The 26827-nt window shown below is 36.9% G+C and overlaps 1 protein-coding gene across 2 annotated transcripts in view; it reads left to right on the top strand.

Annotated features, from left to right (window-relative positions):
- The window catches only part of LOC123249512 (transmembrane protease serine 12-like), a 31797-nt gene extending 9373 nt beyond the window's left edge, over window positions 1–22424 (top strand). The window contains exons 3-5 of one of the 2 annotated variants that reach the window (XM_044678562.1): window positions 15458–15729; window positions 19471–19613; window positions 21931–22424. In XM_044678562.1, the coding sequence (XP_044534497.1) occupies window positions 15458–15729; window positions 19471–19613; window positions 21931–22182 (667 nt within the window). In that variant the 3' untranslated portion in view covers window positions 22183–22424. The remainder of the gene's footprint in view (window positions 1–15457; window positions 15730–19470; window positions 19614–21930) is intronic. The other variant, XR_006506391.1, reaches the window with a different exon arrangement.
- Window positions 22425–26827: the final 4403 nt, after the last annotated feature.

Below are 26827 nucleotides of genomic sequence, written 5' to 3'. Positions count from 1 at the left end.
AGTCTCGTCATAGTATATAATATTTATAATACATTGCTGTTGTCTTTTTGCTAACATTTTACTTATTTTTTGCATCAATATTCATTTGGGATAGTAGTGTGTAATTTTATTTTTTTATTTGAATTTTCCTGATTTAGTTATCAAGACTATTTTTATTTGATTGGACTGCCTTTTTTCCTATTTTTTCAGATATTTTTTGTAGTGCTGTAATTAATTGCTTTTAAAATATTTGATAGAATTCACTATTCACTTTAATAGAGTTCATCTATGTTTTTCCTCCCTTTAGTTTATTTATGGTTCATTTGATTTACTTTTTCTAAGACTGGGTTATTTTATTTTGTTTTGATTTGTTTTGTCTTATTTCTTTTTTAAAAATCCTTACCTTCCATCTTAGAATCAATACTGTGTATTGGTTCCAAGGCAGAAGAGTGGCAAAGGCTAGGCAGTGGAAGTTAACTGACCTTGGGGTCACCCAGCTAGGAAGTGTCCAAGTTCATATTTGAACCCAGGACCTCCCATCTCTAGGCCTGGCTCTCAATCCACTGAGCCACCTAGCTGCTAATAACCCCTAATAAAATAACCCCTAATAGGGGTTATTTAAAGCCCTCTATTTTTCCTGTTCTGTTATCCTGGGCAATTTAGTTATTGTAAATATTCATCCTTTTTATTATATTATCAGTTTTATTGGCATATATTTAGGCTAAATAAATAGTTCCTAATAATTTCTTTTATTTTTTCTTCATTGGTTGTGAATTCACCTTTTTCACTTTTGATACTAATAATTTGGTTTTCTTTGATTATTTTAATCAAGATGGCCCATGGCTTATCTATTTTATTGTATATTTTTTCCTCCAAAAATCAGTTCTAATTTTATTAATTCAATGTGTTTTTTTCCCCAATTTTCTTGATTTCTTCTTTGATTTTCAGGATTTCTATTTCGGTGTTTAGTTAGTGGAATTTAATTTGTGGTTTTCTAGTTCTTTAAAAATTAAATGCTTAGGGGGCAGCCGAGTAGCTCAGTGGATTGAGAACCAAGCCTAGCGATGGGAGGTCCTAGGTTCAAATCTGGTCTCAGGCACTTCCCAGCTGTGTGATCCTGGGCAAGCCACTTGACCCCCATTGCCTACCCTTACTACTCTTCTGCCTTGGAGCCAATACATAGTATTGACTCCAAGACGGAAGGTAAGGGTTTAAAAAAAACAATTAAATACTTAATTTGTTGATCTGCTCTTTCTTTAATTGATGAAACTGTTGTAAATTTTCCCCTAAGTATTGTTTTGTTTGCATTTCCAAAATTTCAGTATGTCGTCTCACTGTTGTCATTATCTTTAATGAAATTTTTGTATCTTTGATTTCGTTTTTGACCCTCCCATTCTTTAGGATTAAGTTATCTCTAATAATTGTTCATCTCTGTTTCAAAAAACCTTTATTGAATATAATCTTTATTGTACAATTATTATTAACGGTATGTTTAGTATTTCTGCTTTTCCAAATTTGCTCGTGAAGTTTTTATGTCCTAATGTGGTCAGTTTTTATGAAGGCACTCTGCACAGCTGAAAAATGGGTACAGCCTTTCAATTCTCATTCAGTAATCTTCAGAGAGCTTTCATGTGTAACTTTTATAAAATTATATTTAAGTTCTTGTTTTCTTTTTTGTTTATTTTTTCCATTAGTTTTCTTTAGGTCCAAAAGAGATAAATTGGGGTCCCACACTATCATAACTTTACCGTTTATGTTTTAGGCTAATTTTATTGATGATGATATCTATTCTATTATTCGGCTAGGTTATGCCATTTAGTAAAAATATGTTTAGTATTTATATTGATTTATGGTTCATGGTTCCTTTCAGTATAAAGGAAGGAAATGAATAAACATTTATATATCACTTTCTATGTGCCAGACATAGCATGTCTAAGCTCTTTTAACAGATAATATTTGAAATGTCATTCTCTTTTAATTAGGTGTGTTTTTGCTTTTTATTTATCTGAGCTATCCTTACTCTGCTACATCTCTTTATTTTAGCTCTGTGTATATCTTCCTGTTTCAAGTGTGTTTCTGTAAATAATATATTGTTGGATTCTGCTTTCTAATCCATTGCTTTCTTCTTTTATGGTTGAGTTTCTTTCTTTAACATCACAGTTGTGTTGTTAATTGTTTTCCTCTACCCTTTCTCATACTTTTATTTCTCTTTGTTTTCTGCTTCCTCTTTCATTTTGTTTTGCTTCTAATTAATCTATCCCTTAGTCTGCCCTTCCTCTTTTTTCTCTCCTTCCTTTTAACTCCTTCCCTGGGACCTATGTCCCTGTTTGGTGAAATATATTTCTGTACTCATCTATATGTGTGTGTGTCCATATTTTTCTTTTCTTTGAACAGTTCAGAGTTCAGATATCATCTGTTTCACCCACTCCTTCCTACTTGTTTTATGGACTTACATTTGCATACCCCAGTTATGTAAGCAGATATCTCCCCTCATTCTTCTTTTTCCTTCTCCTGCCCTAGCCAATGTTCCCTGTTCCTCTCCCTTACTATTCTTCTTTTAAAGTCACCAAAACATCACAGTAACATTCCCAGTCCCTTTATCTAATTAGATTTTCACTCTGACTTCTGATAATGATTCTTTTTTTTTAATTTTATCTTTATTCAAATAAAAAATTTACATATAAGTTTTCCAATGTTGTCTCCTTCCTCTCTTCCCTTGCCCCTTCCACAGTTGACAAGTAATTCCACTGGGTTATACCCGTATTAAATGATTGAGTTCTGAGGGATGGGTGTTTCACCAAACAATTTAACCTTTAGTTTCTTATATAGTAGCTTGTTTAGATTTACTTTTTAATGTTTTACTTGATTTTGTGTTTATATGTCAAGCTTTCTATTCTACTTTATGTAATCAAGAGTTCCTGGATGTTACAATTTTCTTCCTTTAATATTATACTCAGTTTTATTGGGTGAGTTATTCTCAGTTGTAAACTTAGATATTTTGTCTTCTGGAATATCACATTCCAAGTTCTCTACTTCTTTATAGTTGTGGCTACTATAACTTGTATGAAGGTCCTGCTGCCTCCTTAGTACTTGAATTATTGGGGTTTTTTTTGCCTGTTATGTATTTTTTCTTTGACTTGAGAACTCTGGATTTTGAATACAATATTCCTTTAAGTTTTCATTTTGAGATTTCTTTCAGGACATGACTGGTAGGTTCTTTCTACTATCTCTAAGAGAGCTGGGCAGTTTTCTTTTGTGACTTCCTGGTGTATGACCTCTAGACTCTTTTTTAGTTATAGTTTTCAGGTAGTCCAGTGAGTCTTCATGATCTTTTTTTCTTAATCTTTTTTTTTTACTATGAGATACCTTATAGTTTCTTTTTTTTCAGTCTTTTTACTTTGTTTTACTATTTTCTATTGTCTCATGAAGTAACTAATTCCTATTTCATCAATTCTAATCTTTGGGGATTTAATTTTTGGACTTCATGCCAAGCTGATAATTTTTTTTCTAAATCCTTCTCCTGTAGTTCCCATATTTCCCCATTAGTGCTTCATCTCTTCTAGTAATTCTGGTTGAATTTGTACCAAAGCTTCATTTTACTTTGAGGCTTTGCTTATACATGTTTTGAGTCATTCTAGGTTTGTGACTTAAGTTTTTGTCATCATGGGATTCTTTTTGTGTTTGATAATTCTTCCAGTCTCGTTCCTAGCTTTGGGCTCTATATACTTCTATATGGGATTACTGAGCTGAGCTTCTCCCCTCTTGCATCCTTCTGCTGCTTACTTTTGAAGTATTGAGTGGTATTGAGTGTCATGTTATTTCAGTTCTCAGGGCAGCCCAGGCTGGGGATTTAGTGCTTACAAAGCGATGTGATCTGAAGCTGTCTATTCACTGCTCTTCTGATTTGATTTCTGCAAGTTCCTGACCCAGATTTGATTCAGAGCAAGACCTCTGTAGACTTATCCCTGGTTGGAAGTTTCAATAGTGTTACTGGACTCAGCCACTGAAAGAAATGTAGGTTCTCATTTGGTCTGGGATTCTCCCCCAATTATTCACTGAAACTAGGAGGAAAGCAGGGAAGCCAGGAGGCTGAGATGAAGATGGAAAGAATTCCAGCCATGGGAGACAGCCAATGAAAATATTCAGAGCACTTAATTCACTTAATAACACTTAATCGGCATGGGTGCTAAGCTACAATGGCAGAGGAGGTACATGAATCCACCTGATCTCTACCAAATTACCCTCCAAACAATTTTGATAAAACAATTTTGATGTCTGAGAAAGAATTCCAGAGTGACAGAACCCACAAAAGGGCTATGTGAAACATTTTTTTAGGCCAAGAAAACTTAGAAGATTGGCAGGAGTGGTCTGTCCACTTCATGGGAATAGAGACCAGAGCAATGTCCCAAGGCAGGCTCCACCTTGGCAAACCAGCACAGGCCTTGGGGCAGCTCAGTCAGCAGCAAAAGCTTCTGGAGTTCTCAGCCACAGATGATTAAGGGGGTTGGACAGTTGATTAGAAAGAGATTACAAGGGTCCCTCTGTTGGTTCTGTGGGCAGGACTCAGTTGCATTGCCCATTCTCAGATCCAGGTTGCAGTCCCACAGTGAGGAGGAACATATACACTAGCTCTTGAGGCCACAGTGGAGAAGGGACCCTGGTCACAGTTCCAGGAAAGAGTGCTTATGGTTGCTCACAGATCAGAGCACAGGCTAAGAGTGTATTAAAGACATTTTTCCTTAAATCATACCATCTTGGAAAAATGGAAGATATAAGCTAGCTCTGAAGGCAGCTGTGCAAAGAACCTAAAGTTTGGGACAGTGCCGCTTTTGCCACAGGAGTGGAGCCTACTTATAACAGTTTACTTAAGTTAAAAGACAAGAAAAAAGTTGGAAAATGAGCAAACAACAAAAAAAGAAACTCAACACAAAAAGTTATTTTGATGGCAAGACAGACCAAAACACAAACTCAGAAGCAGACGGAAAAGTCAATAGTACTGCATCTAAAGCCTCAAAGAAAAATGTGAATTTGTCTCAAGCTCCAAAAGACTTCTAGAGGAGCTCTCAAAAAACAAATAAGGGAGGTAGCAAAAAGATTGGCAAAGAAACAAGAATAATGCAGGAAAATCATGAAAAAAATGTCAAGAGCTTGGTAACAAAGGCACAAAAAATATTGATGAAAATAGTAACTTAAAAAACAGAATAGGCTAATTGGTAAAAGAGGCATAAAAATCTTCTGAAGAGAACTCTATTTTCTGCCTCTTTTTGTATCTCCAAGCACCTCCAGCACTATGTGCTTGGCACATAGTAGGTGTTTAATATTGATTGATAGAGTGACTGAGATGGAATATCTTGTGCTAAGAACAGAAAGGAGACCAGACCAGAGGCCAATTCGAAGAATTCTAAGGAAGGGTGTAAGTATGAAGTATAAGAAGATCAGAAGGGTAAGAAGGAACCAGGTCATGAAGTGTTTATAAGAGGCCACCAAGAGTTATTTGAGTTTATTGAATGGGAAAAAGGTGGTAGGGACAGGCTGGAGAGGAGGGGGCTTAACATGGTAAGACTGACACTATTTTTTTCCCCCATATTTGTCATTGTTATAAGAGCACAGTGATACAAAGCCAAAACTCAAAAAGTAAACTATAAATACACTGATATGGAAGATAGTATGCTTTGATCCACATCTGTCTGACTCTAATAGTCCTTTCTCTGAAGGTGGATTGCATTCACCATCATAAGTTTTTCAGAATTGTCCCAGATTGTTGCATTTCTGAGAGTAGCCAAGTTTTCACAGCCAAGATGATCATTATACAATATGGTACTGTTACTATGTACAATGTTCTCCCAGTTCTGCTTATTTCACTCTGCATCAGTTCATACAGATCTTTCCAGCTTTTTCAGAAATCACTTGCTTATCATTCCTTATAGCGCAATAGTATTTCATCACTCAACATATAACACAATTTGTTCAGCCACTCCCCAATTGATTGACATTCTCTCAATTTCCAATTCTTTGCCACTACAAAAAGAACTGCTATAAATATTTTTGTACAAGTATTTTTTATGATTTTTTAAATTATCTTTTTGGGATATAGACCCAGTTTTACAGGATCAAAGGTATACACGATTTTATAGCCCTTTTGGCATAGTTCTAAATCACTCTCCAGAATGATTGGATCACAACACTAACAATGTATTAGTGTCCCAATTTTACCACATCCTCTCCAATATTTATTTATCCCTTTTCTTTACTGTCATATTGGCCAATCTGATAGGTGTGAAGTGGTACCTCAGCATTGTTTTAATTTGCATTTCTCTAATCAAGAGTGATTTAGAACATTTTTTCATATAATTATTGATAGCTTTGATTTCTTCAACTGAAAATTATTTATTCATATCCTTTGACCATTATCTATTGGAGAATGGCTTATATTCTTATAAATCTGACTTAATTTTCTTTAAGTTTGAGAAATGAGACCTTTATCAGAGAAATGTGTTATAAATTTTCCCCTCAATTTGTTATTTCCCTTCTAATCATGGTTATATTAGTTTTGTTTGTATCAAAATTATTCATTTTATATCTTATAATGCTCTCTATCCCTTGTTGGTCATACATTCTTCCCTTTTCCAGAGATCTGCCAGGTAAACTCTTCTATGGTCTCCTAATTTAGTTATGGTTATCACTTTATATCTAAATCACATGTACATTTTAACCTTATCTTGATATATAGAGTGAGATATTGGTCTATACCTAGTTTCAGCCATACTGTTTTCTAATTTTCTAGCAGTTTTTGTTAAACAATGAAGTCTTATTCCAAAAGCTAGGATCTTTGGGTTTATCCAAACTAGGTTGCAAAAGTCATTTGCCCCTGTATATCATGAATCATCTAATCCAGTGATGGGCAAACTACAGCCTGCAGGCCAGATGGGGCCCCCTGAAATGTTCTATCCAACTGTGGGACATTATTCCTAATCTGACGAATACAAGGAGTAGGATACAATACAATGAAACTTTGAAAGAGTTGCCTTAGAAACAGACTGACAGATGAGCATTTCCTTTCCTTTGGCCCCCTCTTTAAAAAGTTTGCCCATCACTGATCTAATCTATTCCATTGATCCACCATTCTATTTCTTAACCAGTGCCAGACTTTTTTTTAAATTTAAACATTTATTAATAATCATTTTTAACACGGTTACATGATTCATGCTCCTACTTTCCCCTTCACCCCCCGCAACCCCCCACTCATGGCCGACGCACATTTCTACTGGTTTTGTCATGTGTCCTTGATCAAGACCTATTTCCAAATTGTTGGTAGTTGCATTGGTGTGGGAGTTTCGAATCCACACCCTCAATCATGTCCACCCCGACCCATGCATTCAAGCAGTTGTTTTTCTTCTGTGTTTCCTCTCCTGCTGTTCTTCCTCTGAATGTGGGTAGCGTCTTTTCCATAAATCCCTCAGAATTGTCCTGGGTCATTGCATTGCTGCCAGTACAGAAGCCCATTACAAATGCCAGACTGTTTTGATGATTACTGCTTTTGATGATTACTGCTTCATTGTACCGTTTGAGATCTGGTACTGTTGGCCACCATCCCTCATGTTTTTGTTTTTTTTTTTTAATTAGTTCCCTTGATATTCTTGATCTTTTGTTTTTCCAGATGAATTTTTGTTATTATTTTTTCTAGTTCTATAAAATAATTATTTGGTAGTTTGGTATGGCACTAAAGAAGTAAACTAATTTAGATAGAATTATCATTTTTATCTTATTAGTTCAGCCTACCCATGAGCAATTAATATTTTTCTAATTGTTTAGATCTGACTTATTTTGTATGAAAAGCATTTTGTAATTGTGTTCATATAATTTCTGGATTTGTCTTGGTAAGTAGATTCCCATGTATTTTATATTGTGTAGAGTGATTTTAAATGGAATTTCTCTCTCTTGCTGCTGGACTTTGTTGGTAATATATAAAAATGCTGATGATTTATGTGGTTATATTTTATATCTTACAACTCTGCTAAAATGATCAGTTATTTCAATTAGTTTTTTAGTTGATTCTCTAGGATCCTCTAAGTATACTGTCATATCATCTGCAAAAAGTGATAATTTAGTTTCTTCACTGCCTATTTTAATATCTTCAGTTTCTTTTACTTTCATTATTGCTAAAGCTAACATTTCTAGTATAATATTAAAAAATGGTGATGATAATGGGCATCCTTGCTTCATTCCTGAATTTATTGGGAAGGCTTCTAACTTATCCCCATTGCAGATGATAACTTGTTGATGCTTTTAGGTAAATACTACTTATCATTTTAAGACTGGCACTTTAGGGAGATCATTGGAATGGCTGAGCATGGATTGAAGTGGTCAAAGATTTGAGGTAGGCAGGACTAATCACTGAACCACTGCAGTAAGCCAGCTGTTAAGTAATAAGGTCCTGGGGCTAGGGTGATAGAGGCAGGAAGGGGTATATATGAGGAGGTGGAAACAACAGAACTTGGCAGTTGATTGAATATGGGAGTGGAGCTTTGAGAGATCATGAGGAGTTGAGGAGGATTCCTAGGTTGTGAGCTTGAGGGACTGAGAATATAGTAGTACCTTCCACAGCCAAGAGAAATTAGGAAGAAGAAGCAGAGGGGAAAAGGTAAACTGAAATCCTCACTCCAGAGCTTCTGTTTTTATTCTTAATGTCTGGTCCTAAAGGAAGTGTGAGTTGTGGGTCCTAGGAGGGCACCTGGATTTCCAGCCTGTCCTATGCTTAGGGTTTAGGGGAGCAGCAACCTGCATTCTGTAAATGTTTATGTTTTGTTGTTCATTGATAATTTTCTCCCTCCTGGCTAGGTTATCCGCTCTGTGGTTACTAGAGGGTCAGTGCCCTTTCATTCCTCATCTCCACCTCTCTCCACAGTACACTACTTGTGCTTGAGACAGCATGGTAGAATAGAACATTGGCATAGAGTCAAGAAGATCTGGTTCAGTGCCTGCTTGTGATATTTATTAGCTCTGCAACCCTGGACAAGTGGCTTTGCCTCTCTCTAGTTTCAGTTTACTCATCTGTAATATGAGGAACTTAGAACTGATAACCATCCCTTCCACTTTAAAATTGAGTATTTGAGTTATTGTGCACTGTTTATTTGTTTTTTGATGCTATGTGAAGAGTTAAAGTACTGCATTGCAACATTCTTATATACATATTTGGCTCTGGGGAAACCCAGTGCCTTTCAGCAAGGTTGAATTGAAATTTTACATTGAAATATGACAATTCTAAAGGAGGTTGGGTTAGGCAATAAAGGGGGTGGGGTTTAGCTCTATAAGCATACACAGCTCTAAACAAGTGGTGCTACCCTGTAGAAAGAGGTAGAGATGAGGAATAAAAGGTCACTGAATCTCTAGCAACCAAGAGAGAATGACACTGACTTAGCACTTCTGACCTAGCCAGGAGTGGATAAATTACCAGGGTGATAGTGGGACTCAATAACAAATATCCATTAGTGCTATCTCATAACCTGGTGATGAATTAGTATTTCTTTTTTTTTAAAACCCTTAACTTCTATGTATTGGCTCATAGGTGGAAGAGTGGTAAGGGTGGGCAATGGGGGTCAAGTGACTTGAGGGTCACAGAGCTGGGAAGTGTCTGAGGCAGGATTTGAACCTAGGACCTCCCATCTCTAGGCCTGATTCTCAATCCACTGAGTTACCCAGCTGCCCCTGTGAATTAGTATTTCTTCAGACCAATGTTTGTAGAGTTGAATAATTTCTGATTATAGGAGCAGAGATTAAGTAATCTAGGGAGGTTAAATATCAGATAGGAAGTAAGATGCAGGAAATGCCAGGAAGCTGACTCTCACTTGGCCCCTCCAAGTGTTGCTCCTTTGTGGTAGGTATATGTATATTCTACACATTAGGGTGGTCATGATTTGGATCTGTACATTATACCACCTAAGAGATCCTTATCTTCTTTTGAAACAAGATGGAAGCAGAGGATATGAAGCAAGTTGAATGGGGTAGTTGAAAAGGAATTGATATTGGATGAACCTTATCTCATTATAAGAAGCAAAGTCCTAAAATTGGGAGTGGAATAGGACTTGAGACGGATGCTTGAAAAGAATGAAGAGGGTTGGGGATAGTCTCATTGGGAAATGTTGTTTAATTATTCAGTTGTGTCTGACTATACATGACCCCAAGAATTTTGTCCATAGTATTTTCTTGGCAAAGATACTGGAGAGGTTCCTCATCTTCTTCTCCAGAGTGTTCTCATTTTTCAGCCGAGGAACTGAGGCAAATCGGAGTTAAGTGCCTTATTCAGGGTAACATGGCTAGTAAGTGTCTGGGGCTGGATCTCAACTCAGATTTTCCTGATTCCAGGTCTGAAACTCTAGCCACTTGTACCCCCTAGCTGCCCCATGTTATAAATAAAATAGGGACTCTTTGAAATGCTACTATGCTTCTAGGGGATATTGGTTTGGGAAACTGCCTTGTATTCCCCTAGGTAGCTGGTGACTGGGAACACCCACTCAGTCACCTTTGCTTGATGGTATAATGCCCTGTTTCTATATAACAGTGCCCAGGCAGGACCCTTGTGGTCTGGTGGATGAGTAACCCTTTCAGGTCCCACCTGGGTTTGGATTAATTAATAATATTGGGCTCTATTAGCCTTGGATTACGCTGTTCATCTGACTGCGTTGCTCCTTCCCCAAGGGTCATGATATAATGGCCATTCAGGAAGGTACTTAATAAAACTTTATCTATTGATGTTAAATAGGGAAAGGAATAATCAGGAATAGATTGGAGATAGGAAACCCTGTCACTAATAGCTATGATCAATAATCCCTCAGGACTGTAGGCTGTTGTTTCAGTAAGCTGGAGCTAGTGGTTTTCCCTCTTCTGGTTCAGCTTGGCCACTGCCAAACCAGAGGGGGCAATCTGCTCCGTTGGTCCAGATATTGTGATTTCTCTCAGCTTCCTTGTTAACAGTTTGTGATGTCAGCCTGCACAGCCTTTAGGAAGTAACCACCCTTAAGAAAATCCACCCTCTTCTTCTTATACCTCCTACCTCCTGGTTCGCATCTGGGCCCAGAGATATAAATATCTAATGATGATTCAAATGCCTAAAGATTTAGGGAGATTCAGAGAGGATTGATGACCCACAGTCAGAGATCCACAGATCACTGCTCCAAGATCAAAGATCAAAGATCAATGGTCAAAGCTCAAAGCCCAAAGACCTGAGCCCAAAGACCAAAGACTCCTCCCAGATGACTGTTAGGGGTATTTATATCCCCAGGTCAACTGCCTTTGCTCCTGTCCTCACAGCATCCAGGAACATTCCGATGTCTCCAACTGTCTTCACCTGTCAATCAAGGTGAGACTAACAATTCTCAGAGTTTGAATATAACACCCAATAAGAGTCAAGAGTAAGTAAAATTATTATTATAGGGTTATTGTGCAGCAGTAAGTACCCAAGCAAATTTAGATATGAATTTATAGTGGACCTAGTAGTAATTTTTAAAAATTTCATGGTGGGAGTTAACTAGTTGGAGTTTAGTAGACTAGGGTCAGAGGAGGGCAAGGGATTTAAGGGTAGAGATAAGTTTTTACTGAAATAGCTAACCATGGAGTCAAATGATTGACAGGGTCAGGATTGGGTAGGAGGAAAAGTGAATCTATAACAGAGGTGAGAGACTTAGAAATAAGATGAGTTTAAGGTACCAGGAGGTAGAGAACAAGTTCACTGAGGGTTATAGTGTGGAAATAGTAAAGAGTCAGGAGATGGTAGTCAGAGAAGGAAAAGTCAAAGCTTTGGGAGGCAGAATAGTTCCGAGTATGGTGAGCTATGTATCCTCTAGCTGCGTTGGGTTTTTCTTGATCTCTAGGTGACAAAAAGAGGAAGTGTGGAATTAATTAGGGAATCATAGTAAATGGAGTAAAAGAACTCACATAGGATGTTCTGCTACTGAGTGATTCCCAAAAATGTTGTGGTAGGAGCAATATTTGTCACATAAGCTAGGCTACTTTTTTCTTTGAGGAGATTGAAACCATCCTTGAGACTTAAGTGGATTGGGGACTAAGGCTCAGGTTGTTGACACAATTTATTGGTAGACCAACAGAGGAGTTAGGAGCTATTTCCTCAGGCTTGACCAGCAACTTAAAGGGCCAACAAAAGGTGGGCTGCTACACTCAGCTGAGTCAGTACTCTGTCCTCATTGACTATCCTTTCCATGTTAAGGCTAAGTTAGCCTTTTATTCATTGGTTCGCAAGTGTTTCACTTCTTTCCCATTTCAAACCTGAAGTCGCAAGTGTGCCTTACACCAGTTGGAGAGGTTGTACTTTGGAATAGTTACGGAGTTTATCTTTAAGTCTTTGGCCATCCTGAGTTTGGGATGTAATTCTGGCATTCTTTCTGGAGATGACATAGGGAGAAGATGGCTAGAAAGCTGATAAAAGAAGATTATACTTGAGCTACCAGGAGAAGTCTCCAGGACTAGTATCCAGAAAACAAAAGATCCTCCTGGTGGCTGCCCAGGAGTTACAAGAACTCCATGGAATGGGAGTTCATGGTGATGGGATAATTTCCAACTCTCCTTCTCCATCACCCCCAACAGACTTTGAACTCAAGGTGTTTGAGAGCTCTTCCACATATAAAGGTCTTCAGGCCCAACAGACTATCAGGAGTGGAGATTGGATGAATGATACTAGGATGGGTTTTATTGATACAGCCAAGCAGAATATCAGAGGATAGGGAGAGAGACAACAGTGACTTCCTTTGCCCCGCTACCACTCCATGGGAGGAGCAGCCTAGATGCTGCTAAGGTGCAGCGCTAAGGATTTGGATTTACGGAAGGGTTTCCAGACACAGACCTGACATGAAAAGTGTTCTCACTGGTGGAGCATTGGGGTCAGGGGGATGCTATTGGAGAACCCTAATAGTGATGGTTATTCTCTAAAGATAACTTAATAAAGATTTAGGAAAGCCTAGAATATGGTACCCCTTAAAATCTGAAAGTTGGAATTTTAACTGCACCACATCAGCAAGCTTATGGAAGTGTTTTGGCAGCCAGCCTCAACTGGGACTGGGAGAGGCTAAGCCTTAAGAATAACACTGTGCAATGGGGGCCAGGCCTGGGGAGTGGGAGGAGACTGCGCATTCCTCTGGCTACTTGCTCTCTTTCCCTGTGAGAACAAGGAGGCCTGATGCAGAGGGTGTAGTGGTCAAAATGAGGATATTAAGCAATGCAGCCTCTAGTCTGGAGTTTAAAGTTAGTTATTTTTATTTTGGTTGTAGTAAAGATTCCATGTAATTTATGAGTAGTTCTTTGTGGTCACACTGAGAAGGGAAAAACTCTGGGGATATCTATGTATGCACACTACAAATGAGGCCAGTAATACTGTGGAGTGGTTTCACTAGATGTAACCAGACTATTGCAGGGGCCAGTTTGAACGTATCTAGTTAAGTGAATTGAGACAGTTCAAACCTAGAGAAGCTATTGGTTAAAGTGTGTCCATTGAGCTAGGGGTTTCACACATTTTCTTTGTAGTAGATAAAAGAAGTCAAAGGATGTGAGGAATAAAGTTGCTCTTAATTTTAAAATCAAGTGAATTTAAGCTTTTATATTTCTTTTGCAAACACAGCTAGAATCTCAATTGCTTTTTACTTGTGTGTCTACAACAGTTTGGGGGCGTTAGAGGATTGAATCTAGTGTCAACAAGACCTGGGTCCAAATTCTGCCCCTGACACATACTAGCTATGGCCACGTGTGGGTAAGCCATTTAACTTTTTGGTACCCCAGACAGCTCTCTAAGACTTAGGGAGTTTCCACACCAGAGAGTTCTTAATACAGGTGAAATTATTGGTCTGGACAAAAACAAAACAAAGTAAAAAACCTTAAATGAATATTCTTATGGTTGGTGGACTCCAATGGAAAAAACATGTGTGTATATATACATACACACACATAATCTACACATGATACACATATATTACATATGCGAATATATACATATATACACACATATAAAAGAGTCACGGCAGCCTGGAGTTAGAGGGGAATTGGTTTCCAGACTGCCTTTGCAAAGACTAGAGAATATTACTTTAAGTAAGTTCAGTCTAAGAACTATAGATTTCCTCATCCCTGGTTGAGGTTGAAAGAAGCCACTAAGGGCCCCAAAATGTCAGAGCATTGGGTACATGAAAAGTAACTTATTCCTGGATATAATTTATAGCCAACTATAAAATTAATTAATTCCAGGAGCAACATGTTCTAAATGAGGTTAAAATATTTGAACCTATAGAAGGTATCCATTATGATGGAGAGACCCCAAAGGAAGAGCAGCATTGAGAAATGCCCTAGTCTTATTGACTATACTGAGGTTGTGACATGGTTACAACTGACTCACTGATTCTTATGGATATTGATGTAATTGGGTAGGAAAAACTGTTCTGAGAGATATTCCATTTTACTAGCCACTACTTCTACTACAGTCCAGAAAGAAGAGAGTTATTGTTGGAGGACAGACATCTGTATTCTTCCGTTCTCTCGCTCCTTGTTTCTCAACCTATTTTTTTTAAACCCCTTACCTTCTGCCTTAGAATCAATATTGTATGTTGGTTCTAAGACAGAAGAGTGGTAAGGGTAGGCAATGGGGTTAAGTGACTTGCTCAGGGTCGCATTGCTAGGAAGTGTCTGATACCAGATTTGAACCCAGGACCTCCCGTCTCTAGGCCTGGCTCTCAATTCGCTGAGCTACCCAGCTGCCCCTTGCCCCTATTTTTTTTTTTATAGTTTCTCTACCACTTTGCTTTATTAATCTTTGATGCTTTCTTTGGTTTTATGTACTTCCTTTCTTCCCCCTAAAAAGGTTCATTGAATGTGTCACTAAAGATTTTTAGAATCACTAGAAAGTCACAGAATTCTAAAATCCCATTGTTGGAAGGGATTTTAGAGACCATCTAGTCCTACTCCTATCCATGAAGCATCTCTAGCAAGTGCTTGTCTGACCTCTGCTGATATACCTTCAGTAGAGGAGAATATACAAAGTGGAGAGAAAGATTATAAAAGGCTTTCGATGATCATTGAAAAAATACTTTAATTAGTGATCATTTTTCTTACTTTTTTATTTGAACATTGAGTTTATACATCACACGCTTTATTTTTAAAACCTTGCTTTTTGTCTTAGAATTGATACTAAGCATTGATTTCAAGGCAGAAGGGCAAAAAGGACCAGGCATTTGGGATTATGACTTGCCCAGGGCAACAGAGCTAGGAAGTATCTGAGGCCACATTTGAACCCAGGACCTCCCATCTCTAGGCCTAACTCTCAACCACTGAGCCCATCTACCTGGAGCATTTTTTTAATTTTGTAAAATATATTTTGTAAAATAAAAACACTATATGGGCTAACATCACAAAGTTAAGAAAGTCTTGAAATATATATATTTTTAGTTAAATATTCATTGGTAATATAAGGGTATTTGCTTTATTCCAGAGAGCCACAATTTTGGATAGCTGTGATTGGAATTAACAATATTGAACAGCCCCATCTGAAGCGTAAGGAAGTAAAAATTGATACAATCATCATCCATCCAGAATTCAAGCCTAATACCTTTGAAAATGACATTGCACTTGTTCATTTAAAACACCCTGTGACTTATAATAATCTTGTTCGGCCCATCTGTTTGCCAGTTTTTTATGATGCACCAAAAATAACTGAGACCACCCGGTGCTTCATAAGTGGTTGGGGGAAAAGAACAGAAGAAGGTAAATATTGACTAGATTTTATTGATGTGTGATAGACTTTTAGTTCCATATTAATAGTTTAAAAACAAACCTTAGGCTTGATTCTCTTTTTAGTGGTTAGAAAATTCTCTGCCTTTTCCCATTGCAGTCACCTTTTCAAACTTCAAAAATCACATGACTGACCAATGTGAGAATTGGTTTTACTGGACTATTCATACTAGTTATGAGGGTTTTCTTTTTCTTAAAAAAAATTCAGTGAAGAGCAAGTGGGAGGGAGAGATATTTGTAAAAATAAGTAAATTTTTAAAAATATTTATCAGAGGAAAAGAGATCATAGGAGTGAGTATCCCATTAGAGGACATAAATTATGTGTTAACCTCTTTACTGAAGATATGAATTAAGTCTAATGAACTATTTCCTTCCTCCCTCCCCTATCCCCTATTTTAACTCCCCTTAATTCCTGTAAAATCCTTTTTCATGTTCATCAGACCATTATCCCTCTCTCCTTTCTGCCATTCAGTTTTTATACATTTGTTTCTTACTATATTCTTTTGTACCAATGATATGTCTTCAGTACTTTTGATGATGCACATTTTGTATTCTTGGTTAGATTGTAAACCCAGAAATAAGGATCAAAGCTTCTAGGTTTTTATGTCTGTTTTGTTGTTGTTGTTGCTGCTGCTGCTGTTTGTTTTTCCTTCTAGCTTAGGATCAGTTTTAAGACAGAAAAACAGCAAGGACCAAGCAATTGGGTTAAGTGATTTGCCCAAGGACACACAGCTAAGAAATGTCTGAGGCCAGATTTGAACTGACTCCAGGCCACACCTAGCTGCTCTGCTTGTGTTTTTGTGTGTGTGTCCCTCCCCCCCCCCCCCAATAGAATCAACTTAGTCCTCAGTGCTTGGTACCTGATAGTTAACTGAACTGATGAGGATTATCAAAGAAATGAAAAGTGCCTGAGAAATTTATGTTCTATTTGGAAATACTTAATGGCAAAGACTTAGTAAAGTCTTTGCCATTAAGTATTTTCTTTGTCTACATTTGCTGATTAATTGATAAAGGCCATTCCTAAATGAAAACCTTGTGGGCAGATGGGGTGGTAGCATATAAATATAGAGTTAGGACATGCTACTTACCACTTGGCTGACTTTGGACAAATAGCTTACTTAATTTGTTTGGAATTTCATTTCTTCACCTCTAAAGGGAAGGTTGGACTGTGTGGCCTTTTCCAGATCTGAAAGAACCTATAACTTAAGAGCATTTCCCAAGCCACATGGAGCAAAACCTGAATGAACTAGAACACTCTTGCTAAAGTGCAATTTCTTCTGTCCTCTAGTATTGTATCAGAGAAAATACAAATTAATACTCCGTACTTCTTTTTTTTAAAACATTTATTAATATTCATTTTAACATGGTTACATGATTTCCATACTTCTTTTTAAAAAGCAAGTTTCATACTACATCAGCGTACATTCTTTTACTATCAGTATCTATAGTGATAATACTCTACCAATGTGTTCAAAGCTACTCTGTGTTCTTCAGATAACAAAGAAAAATTCATTCATGTTCTGAACACTTAGGAAAGTGCACATTTTAGGAAAATGATCAACATTGAGAGTATTAATAAAAAGAGCCCTAGAGTTAGAGGAATTCAATTAAAATCATGTTTCTCATATGACATGTAACATTTGTGACCTTGGGAAAATCATGTAACCTCCCCAGCTTTCTGTTTCCTTATCTGTAAAGTAAGACTAGATGGCTTCTGAGACCCTCATTCTACTTTAGATCTATGCTCCTAAAATCACGTAATCCGAAATAATTTCTCTTAATCCTTCAGTGTTCTAATTAATTAACATTTTGTAATGCATAAGAATACAATACAGATATTATCAGGGTAGAGATTATTTGAGGAAGATTCCTGACGATGGATTTTAAAAGATGAAAGGAATGGGAGAGGGGAGGAGCCAGGACAAGTTCAGATGCAAGATATGATTTGCAAAGATATAGGAAGAGGCTAGAAAAATCAAGTAAGGGTAAATAGTACAGTGGACAGAATACTAAGCCTGGAGTCAGGAATACAGAGAAGAATAGTTAAAAGGCAGATAATTTAAGAATCCTGATTATGGTTTTAAAATGTTTTGAAATGTCTAGCATTTGAGTAAGCTAATCTTACTCTGTTCTTAGAAAAAAGAATGAGAGTCCTCTCATGAGGCTGGCATTCAGTTAGGCTACTTCTTTTTCCTTTAAACAACTTCATGGTAGAAATGCATAGCATCACTTTCAAAATGAGAGGGGGAAAATATGTTGTTTCCAGGTTTTCCATGTTATACTGTGGCAGGTAGGAATATAATGTCTCAGTATAAACAAAGGGATTTAATTTTGATGAAAAAAACTATAAACTTTTAATAAAAATGTCAAAGTAGGACTTTTCCCCCCAGCAATGTAGAAAGTCATGTATAGGTTATCTAGAATTTATCATAGTAATACACAAATCCAAGAGACAGAGAAGAATCAACAGAATTTAGTGAAGATTAGAAATGAAGTTGAATGGAATTAAAAGCAATTATAAAATCAGGAGCTTAGAAGGAACAGGAGAAATGTTGGTGCCATTAAAGCTAGCAGGAAATTGGAGGAAGATGAAGATTTCATTTGACACCTTATAATATTTCAACTGCTAGTTTCTCGGGGCCCTAGGCTCTCTAAGACTCAGTCACAGAGAAGATAGGGATGGATTTTGGCAAAGGGAGTACCTCCCTGGGAGCTTCATATACAGGTGAAATCACAGATTTAGTTAAAGAATAAACCAAGCCAACCAAGCCAACTAATCCCTAGTCAGGTTTCAGAGTAAATCCAAATAGAGATGCCTTGTAGTTATTCTCTACTAAGAATAAGAGAGGTACTGAGAAGTCAGTTGTTCCTGTCCAACTTATTGGGTATTCTAGGTCAGAAGAACCATTCTCTTGGTGAATATCTTAGGTCTGTGAGGAGCATAGCTTTCATCTAGACATACAGCAGCAGTGTGTAAAAGACAGAGAAATCAGACCTATAGCTACTCCTCTGTATTCTTCTTCCCTTCCTTGGGGAAGCCTTCTTTAATAGTCTTCTTTGGATTCAAGAAGTAGCAAAACGAAGATATAAGTAAATTCAAATTTTGTTCTTTGAAAAATTCAGTTACTTTTGTGTCATTGACAAATTTTGTCATTTATTCAGCAAATATTTGGGTAGTGCCTATTGTATACAAAGTGGCACAATGGATTGAAGAGACTAGCACCTAGGAGACAGAAATCAGTCAATAAGTATGTGCCTACTATGTGTCAGGTGTGTGGTAGATGTTAGGGGGGATGCAAATACAAAGAATGAAACATATTATATATAAATATAATGTAGAAAAAAATTGAATGGAAAGTAGTTTGGGAGGATCAGGAAAGACTTCAAGTAGAAGCTGGTGTTTGAGCCACATCTTAAAAGAAGACTATGAGGCTGGAGTAAGTGTGACCAGTGCAAAAGCCCACATACGGGAGGTGGGATGCCATGTGTGAGGAACAGTTTGTCTGGATCAGAGGGCAGGAATGGGACTGGAAAGATATATTGGGGAGACACATATTCAAGCCATGCTTCTAGTTGAGTAACCATGAGTAAGTGACTTAACCTCTAAATTGTTGCTGAGAAAACAAATCGGTTAAATACTAAGATTATCAGTTCATATCATGTTGAAAAAAAAAAGGATTGGTGCCTCAAATAGTATATGGATTTTTGTTACAGGTACACTGACATCTTCATTACAAGAGGCTGAAGTAACTTTTATTTCTAGGCGTACATGTAATGCAGTAGGAAGTTATGCAGGAAGAGTTCCTAATACTTCATTTTGTGCAGGTGATAATTTTGGAAATGTTGATTCCTGCACGGTAAGGCTATAGAATTTTCCTTTAAAATAGAAAAGAGTGAAACAGTTTTTCAGGAGATTTTTGGTTGGAACTCCTGGAAGTGTCACTCCAGGGAGAGGCACTGTATTCCCTCCAAAATCCAGCTCTGGAATCATGAATTCTAGGCTCAGTCTTTGGGAGTCCAACCCCAAAGAGAGATAATTCAGGTTTTTTGTTTGACCCATATATGCAAATATAGTTCTAGTAATTCTTATTGTAATGGCAAAGAAGTGGAAACACCTGGAGTATCCATCAATTCAGGAATTGCTGGATAAATTAGAGTATATAAGTATAATGATGCAAAAAAAAAAAGATGGTTTCAGACACTCCTGAAAGACATCAGGTGAACTGATGCAGAGTGAACAGAACCAATTTATACAATAACAAAACCGTAAAAAATAAGCAATTTTAAAAGACTTAAGAACTCTCTTCATGATTCCAAAGAACCTATGTTAAGGCATGCTTACTTCCTGACAGAGATATGATGGACTTAGAATGAAAAATGGAATATGCATTTTTTAGATGTGGCCAGTATAGGAATTTGTTATGCTTAACTGCATATTTTTGTTATGAGGTTTTTTGTTTTTTGTTTTTCTATTGGAAGTATTAGGAGAGAAATTCTTTTGTTCATTGAAAAAAAACTTGAATTTAAAAAATTATCCTAGATATTGTTTGCTTTTGAATTCTTCTGTTTTCACACCATAGATTTGTTATTATAAAATATGCCATTTTGGGATCCAATCCTATTATTTTAAAAAGTTTAAAAAACATTTTTAACAGTTGAAATGTTTCCTTTGTTGTCTGAAAAAAAATCTGAATTTATACTGATAGGAATTTCTTAAAATGCCTTATTCTGTATGTGTATTCCATTGCCTCTTCATCAAAAGATGAGAAACATGCATCATCCTTAGTTTTCTGGAGTTATTGATTGATCATTGTATTGATCAAAGTTCTTAAGCCTTCCAGAATTAATGTCCTTTACAGGGTTGTAGTCAGTGTAATAATAGTATTTCTAATTATAATCATTTTACTCTGCATTATTACACACAAGTATTCCTAAATTTCTTTAAAAAATATAGCCAAAGATACACTCATTTTTCAGTTGACAGCCATTAAAACCCAAGTATTAAAATAAACTGACCTTAGAACCAGATCTTCAAATCACTGTATCACCAAACGTTAAACCAGGATTTTCAGAAATAATGAAGAATCTGCCCTTCTGTCATTTCTTTCATCACCATATTTTTATATTATATCCATATACCTTAAATTTGTTCAGCCATTCCCAAGTTGTTGGCACTCATAATGTTTCCAGTTCTTTGTTCCCACAAAAAAAAAAAAAGACATGTATGTCATTTACCTCTATCTTTAATTTCATTTGGTAGAAGCCAATTGGTGTCATTGGGTCAGACAGTTCGGTGACTTGGGGGATAATTCCAAATTGTTTTTCAGAAATGATTGGACCATTTCCTAGGTTCAGTAGCAGTGCATCTACTTGTTGTCTTCCCATAGTCTTTCTAATATTTATCATTATTACCAATCTATTGGATATGCAGTAGAAACAAAGAATTGCTTTAATTTACATAGCTTGTTAGTAATTATTTGTTATATTTTTTCATATGACTGTTGATAGCTTCCATTATACTTATTTTGAGAATTGCCTGTACTTGTTTTTAAATATCTTTATCAATTTATTATATATCTTGCACATAAACTTTTGATCGGAGAAATTTGCTGCAAATATTTTAACTAGTTAAAATGTTTGTGCCTTGCCTACATAGTATACCCTCAATATATGTTATTTAGTTCTTTTTTTAATCACGTTTTTAGTTATGTTGTTCACATTAAACAAATGTGTCCCTTTGTTGGTTGGTAAAACTAAACACATCATTTGGGGTTCATGAACTATTATTTTGAGTGGCTACTGACTCACAGCAGGCCTCAAACATGCAGGAACACTTCTTGGAGTTCCAGGGGCTAATATTTGTGTTATCTATTTCCTAGAGTTAGTTTTAGGATTAAATAAGATAATATTTGTAAAGCAATAGTGTCAGCTATTATCGTTCCAGATCAAAGCCATACTGGCAGAAAGCTTATCTAAGAACCTCTAAAGTCTTTACCTGTAGCTAATGGGGGAGGAAGTGATTAGAAAAAAAGAGAGAATAGTAGATTGGGGACAAATAAAAAATGCATACTTTATGTACATGATATTATGTAGTATATTACTAATATTCCATATTTTTGCAACTTAAAAAAGGTAATTGAATTAATCCTATTTGGGGTCTTTTTTTTTTCATAGGGTGACAGTGGAGGTCCTTTGATGTGTTACTTTGCAGAACATGACAGATTTTTTCTGACCGGTATTACCAGTGCTGGAGTTGGCTGTGGCAGACCATTTTTCCCTGGCATTTATACTGATGTGCAATTATATGAAACATGGATAAAAAAACAGTTGTATCTAGAAGATCTTAGAGGAAAAAATGAAATTACTATTGTACGGGGAAAGATTATAATAATTATGGTATTTATCGTCTTATTTGTGCCTATATAAGATTAAGACAAAGGTAACTTCATTTTGTAATGTATCTTTTTCACATCTCCATGTCATATAATTATTCATCTTTTAATGAATTAACTGCCCTCTCTGAATTTTTCATATCAGCATTTCTTATTGATGTGAAAGAGTTCTGACAGGTTAAGTATATAGTTTAAATTTGATACTGAACCATATATTTTTTCTTTGATATGTCTGTATTGTTTCATTATGTAATAATACTACTTTATATTTATCATACTTTCCCCACAGTTTGTATCAAGTATACATTTCAACATATACTTTATAATACATATAATTATCCAAAGTAAAATGTATAATGGAAATAATAGTTGGTCATTTTGATTTTTTTAGTTTAGCTTCCCCCCCCCCCCAAGTCTAGACCTGTTATTTAATGTTAGAAGAGATCCATTGCTACATTTCAACAACTCCTCTGTCACTTATTTAGAAGGGCTTGTATCAGAGGGACCTACTGTGGATAACTGAAAACAAAGATATAAGGAAATACCTGCTGACCCCGCATATTTGTGTTGTCTTTCCCAACTCCTGCTCCTGAGCTTACCACTCACAAAAAAAAAGTAAAATGTTTATATTTATCTATCTATCTGTCTGTCTATCCATCATCCATCCATCCATGTATCTATCTACTAGCTAGAAAATGGAAGTGGAAGCAAAAGAGATGGGGTGGGGTGGGGGGGCCTTTGCTGCTTTGCAGACAGATCTCCAGCCTTCTGGGTTGACCAGGGATAACTAAAACCTTAGAAAAGGAAACCATAGCTAAAAGTGCCCTACTGTCTAATTTTTCTTATCTGGATTCTGAGAATGACCTGCCCATGGTTAAGCAACTAATATATTTCAGAGAAAGGACTTAAAACTAGTTCTTCTACCCTACAGGCTAGGTTTCTATCTATACGCCTTGCTCTCTCCAATTAAATTTTTTGCATCTATCTTAAACACGAGGTTTTATGTTGTTATATTATTATTCAAATAAGGAATAGCCTTTTGTGGTTATAAATCTTGTGTTTGTCATCTTACCATAGAGACATTTAAATTCTGACTAAAGTACTTTAAGACAGTTCATTTTTAATCATCTATGTTCAGGGAGAGAGAGAAGTATTTTTTTACCCCAAAACTGTAGAAGATTCTAGTACTCTTTCAGTTTGATTTCAGAATATGTTATATGATTTGGAGTTGGAGTTTTTGGTTTTGCAGCAACAATTTACCTTCATAAATGTGTTTCGCTGAAGCCAATCTTAAAGTTCATTTCCTTCCTGGGTTCATCCTTCATGCCAAAAAGAAATGGCTCAGCAGTGTGCTGGCATTCTGAGTTGTAAACCTTCATTCAGACAATTTATCAGTTGCATTAGCATAACCTACTAAGTGTCCCAATTCTCCCCTGAAACACTAGAAAATATTTCTGTTAAAGAAGAATTCCCTATTTTCATTTTGTCTGAAACAATAGGAAGATTCCTTAGTCTTTGGTGTCCATTCAGGTCCTAGCAGAGGCCCGACTATATTTGCTGAGTAGGAAGAAATCAGTATACTGACTAATCAGTAACCCTGATGGCTGTAGCTAGAGCGGCTGCCAGAGCTGCTCGTGACTTGCAATTAAAAATAGGGAGAAACTGGGTTTCTTTGCTGGTGTTTCAAGTTTGTCTGTTATAAATCAACTGCAATTATTTTGGAGTAGAGAGAGCTGAGATGGGGCTTATGGCCAAGCACCATGGTTTCCAGAGACTATTGTGTTGAAAAGGTTTTCTCTCTGTGTCTGTGTTGCTTTTGATATATACATGGAGGCAGCTTAGTGGCTCAGTGGAAGAGAGCCAGCCCTGATTCACATCATCTGGCCTCAGATCCATTGTGGCTGTGTGATCCTGGACAAGTCACTTAACCCCCATTGCCTACCCCCTTACCAAGACAGAGGGTAAGGATTGAAGAAGAAGAAGAAGAAGAAGCATGGCATGAGCGCTGCTATGGACTGAAGAAAGGTGCTGATTCTGTTTGCCCAACTGACTGGCTTGCCTGACAGACACTGTATCCAAGGAAAGGACTCTAGAGAGAACTGTACCACATGTATAGGATACCTTGGACAAATTGTTTTCTCATATCTAGGCCTCAGTTTAATCATCTTTAAATAGTTATACTTGAACTATCTACATAAGAAGACTGTCGTGAGGATCAAATGGGATAATGTATACAAAGTCTCATTACCATTCTAATGATCTCCCCAGAGAAGCTACCAGGGCAGTCTCTGGAGGTACAGATTCAAGGAATAGAGAGATATGTTGGGGCCCCAGTTTTCCCCCTAGGTCTGTGTTCCCTGTTAGCCTTTTTCACCGTGTCTCTCAAACTCCGCTTCTCCATTTTTCTCAAGTCATTTTGTGGTCTCTCTCCCTCACCTACTCCATTTGCAATATCCTGGGCTTAGAGGTCCCTCCAAAAACCAATCAGGAATCACACCTTGTACACAGTATCACAGAATTGTCTAGGGTACTATCCTAGCTACTTGGAACAAGGAGTGTTTTTTTTTAATTAGTTTTTCAGTTACATGTAGAAACTATTTTTGACAATTGTTTTCTGATGTTTTAGGTTTCAGATTTTCTCCCTCCTCTTTCCCCAGACAGTAAATAGCCTGTTATAGTTTATACCTGTATTTTCATGCAATTCATATTTTCAGATTGCTCATGTCATGATAGAAGATATGCACATAAATAAATCTCATGAAACAAATAAAGTGGAAGATAGCATGTTTTGATCCTTACTCAAATTCCAGTAGATCCTTCTTTGGCTATAGTTAGCATTTTCTTCACAAGCCCTTTGTGGTTATCTTAGAGAATTGCTTTTGCTGATAACGGTGAACTGATGGCCCTAGAGTGCAAATTAAAGCATAGTTTCTTTTTTAAATGATTTTTAGTCATGGCTAATGCAGGAATTTATTTTGCATGACTATTCACAGTTGTAATGGATTGAGTTTTTTGTTTTATTTATTTATTTATTTGCCTTCTCAATAAGTGGAGAAAGAGAGAGGGAGAGAATTTGGAATTTAAAAAAATGAAAAAAATGAATTTGTGCTGTAAGAAATGATGAACAGGGTGATTTCAGAAAGAGCTGGAAAGATCTACACAAACTGATACAGAGTGAAATAAGCAGAATCAGAACACAGTACTGTACACAGTAACAGCAATATTGTGGGATGATGAACTGTAATAGTCTTAGCTACTCTCAGCAATAGAATGATCCAGGTAATTCTGAAGGTTTTATGACAAGGAATGCTATCCATCTCCAGGGAAAGAACTGTTGTAGTTGGAATGCCCCCTCAAAGCATACGATTTTTCACTTTAGTTTATTTGGGTTTTGGTTTTGAGGTTTTGGTTTCATATGGACAATATGGAGATAGGTTTTGCATGATAATACATATTTAACTAAGATCAAATCACTTACCATCTCTGGGAGAGGGGAGGGAATAGAGGTATGGAGACAACTTGGATTTTATAATGTCAAATAAAAAACACTTTATTTTTTGTTTATGTATAATTGGTTAAAAATAGCTTTTGAGGGGCAGCTGGGTAGCTCAGTGGAGTGAGAGTCAGACCTAGAGACGGGAGGTCCTAGGTTCAAACCCGGCCTCAGCCACTTCCCAGCTGTGTGACCTTGGGCAAGTCACTTGACCCCCCATTGCCCACCCTTACCAATCTTCCACCTATGAGACAATACACCGAAGTACAAGGGTTTAAAAAAATAGCTTTTGAAAAATCAGCTTTCCCAATTAACTAGAACATATATGTCTTGCACATATAAGAAAAAAAATTCCTGATAAAGGGACCAAAAATATGATAAGGTTACCTTTAGACATAATGAGACACTAGAGACCTTCACACAGAACTGAAGTATTACTTTTGGGTTATGTAAATGGAATTAGCTCACCCTCATTCATTCTTTAGACTGTAGCCACCAGGAATAATGTCACCCCACCCAACTTAGAATTAAGTGGGGAGGGGGAGGTCTGTGACCCACATGTAAGTGACAAATCAAAAAACAAGTGACTGCCCCACGGGCAGTCCAAAACAGGGTTGAGGCTACCATTTGTCCATGTGAAACTGGAGGTGGATGCAGGAAGTGATGAAAGCTGCTATCTTTTAAATATGATGGTAATTTCCTGTGCGGGGCTTTTGGCGCTTTGAACTTGGTGTTGAAGGATCTCTGGTGAGACCTCAGGCGGCTTCCCTCTGGATTGTCCCGTGGGTGAGTTAGGCTGACTCTCTTTCTCTTCCTTTGGCATTGCTAGAGGCTCTACCCTCAGGGAGGCCTCTCTTCTTAGAGGAGGCCTTATGACTAGAAGCCTTGTTTTAATTAACCTCCGTGTTCTCTCTGCTGGGGCCTCTGAAGCCTCCCTGGTTCAGGCCTCCAGTCCAGGCCAGAGTTTCTCTCTCTCATTTTCCCTACCTTCAACCTTCCTAATTGTAAATAAACCACCATAAAAGTCATCCTGACTCGGTCTCTTATTTTGGAATCGAGATACCTGGTGACCAAACTTTAAATATTCAGTCCAACCATAATCTTTCCCATTTTCCCCTTTTATAGGGGAATGGTGTGGAGCTAATTATTGTATGTATGCATGTATATATATATATATATATATATT

The sequence above is a fragment of the Gracilinanus agilis genome, chromosome 5 (assembly GCF_016433145.1).
Source record: "Gracilinanus agilis isolate LMUSP501 chromosome 5, AgileGrace, whole genome shotgun sequence".
In the NCBI taxonomy this organism is placed as follows: domain Eukaryota; kingdom Metazoa; phylum Chordata; class Mammalia; order Didelphimorphia; family Didelphidae; genus Gracilinanus; species Gracilinanus agilis.
The sequence above is the reverse complement of the archived record's forward strand: the minus strand, read 5'-3'. Positions and strand labels throughout refer to the sequence as shown.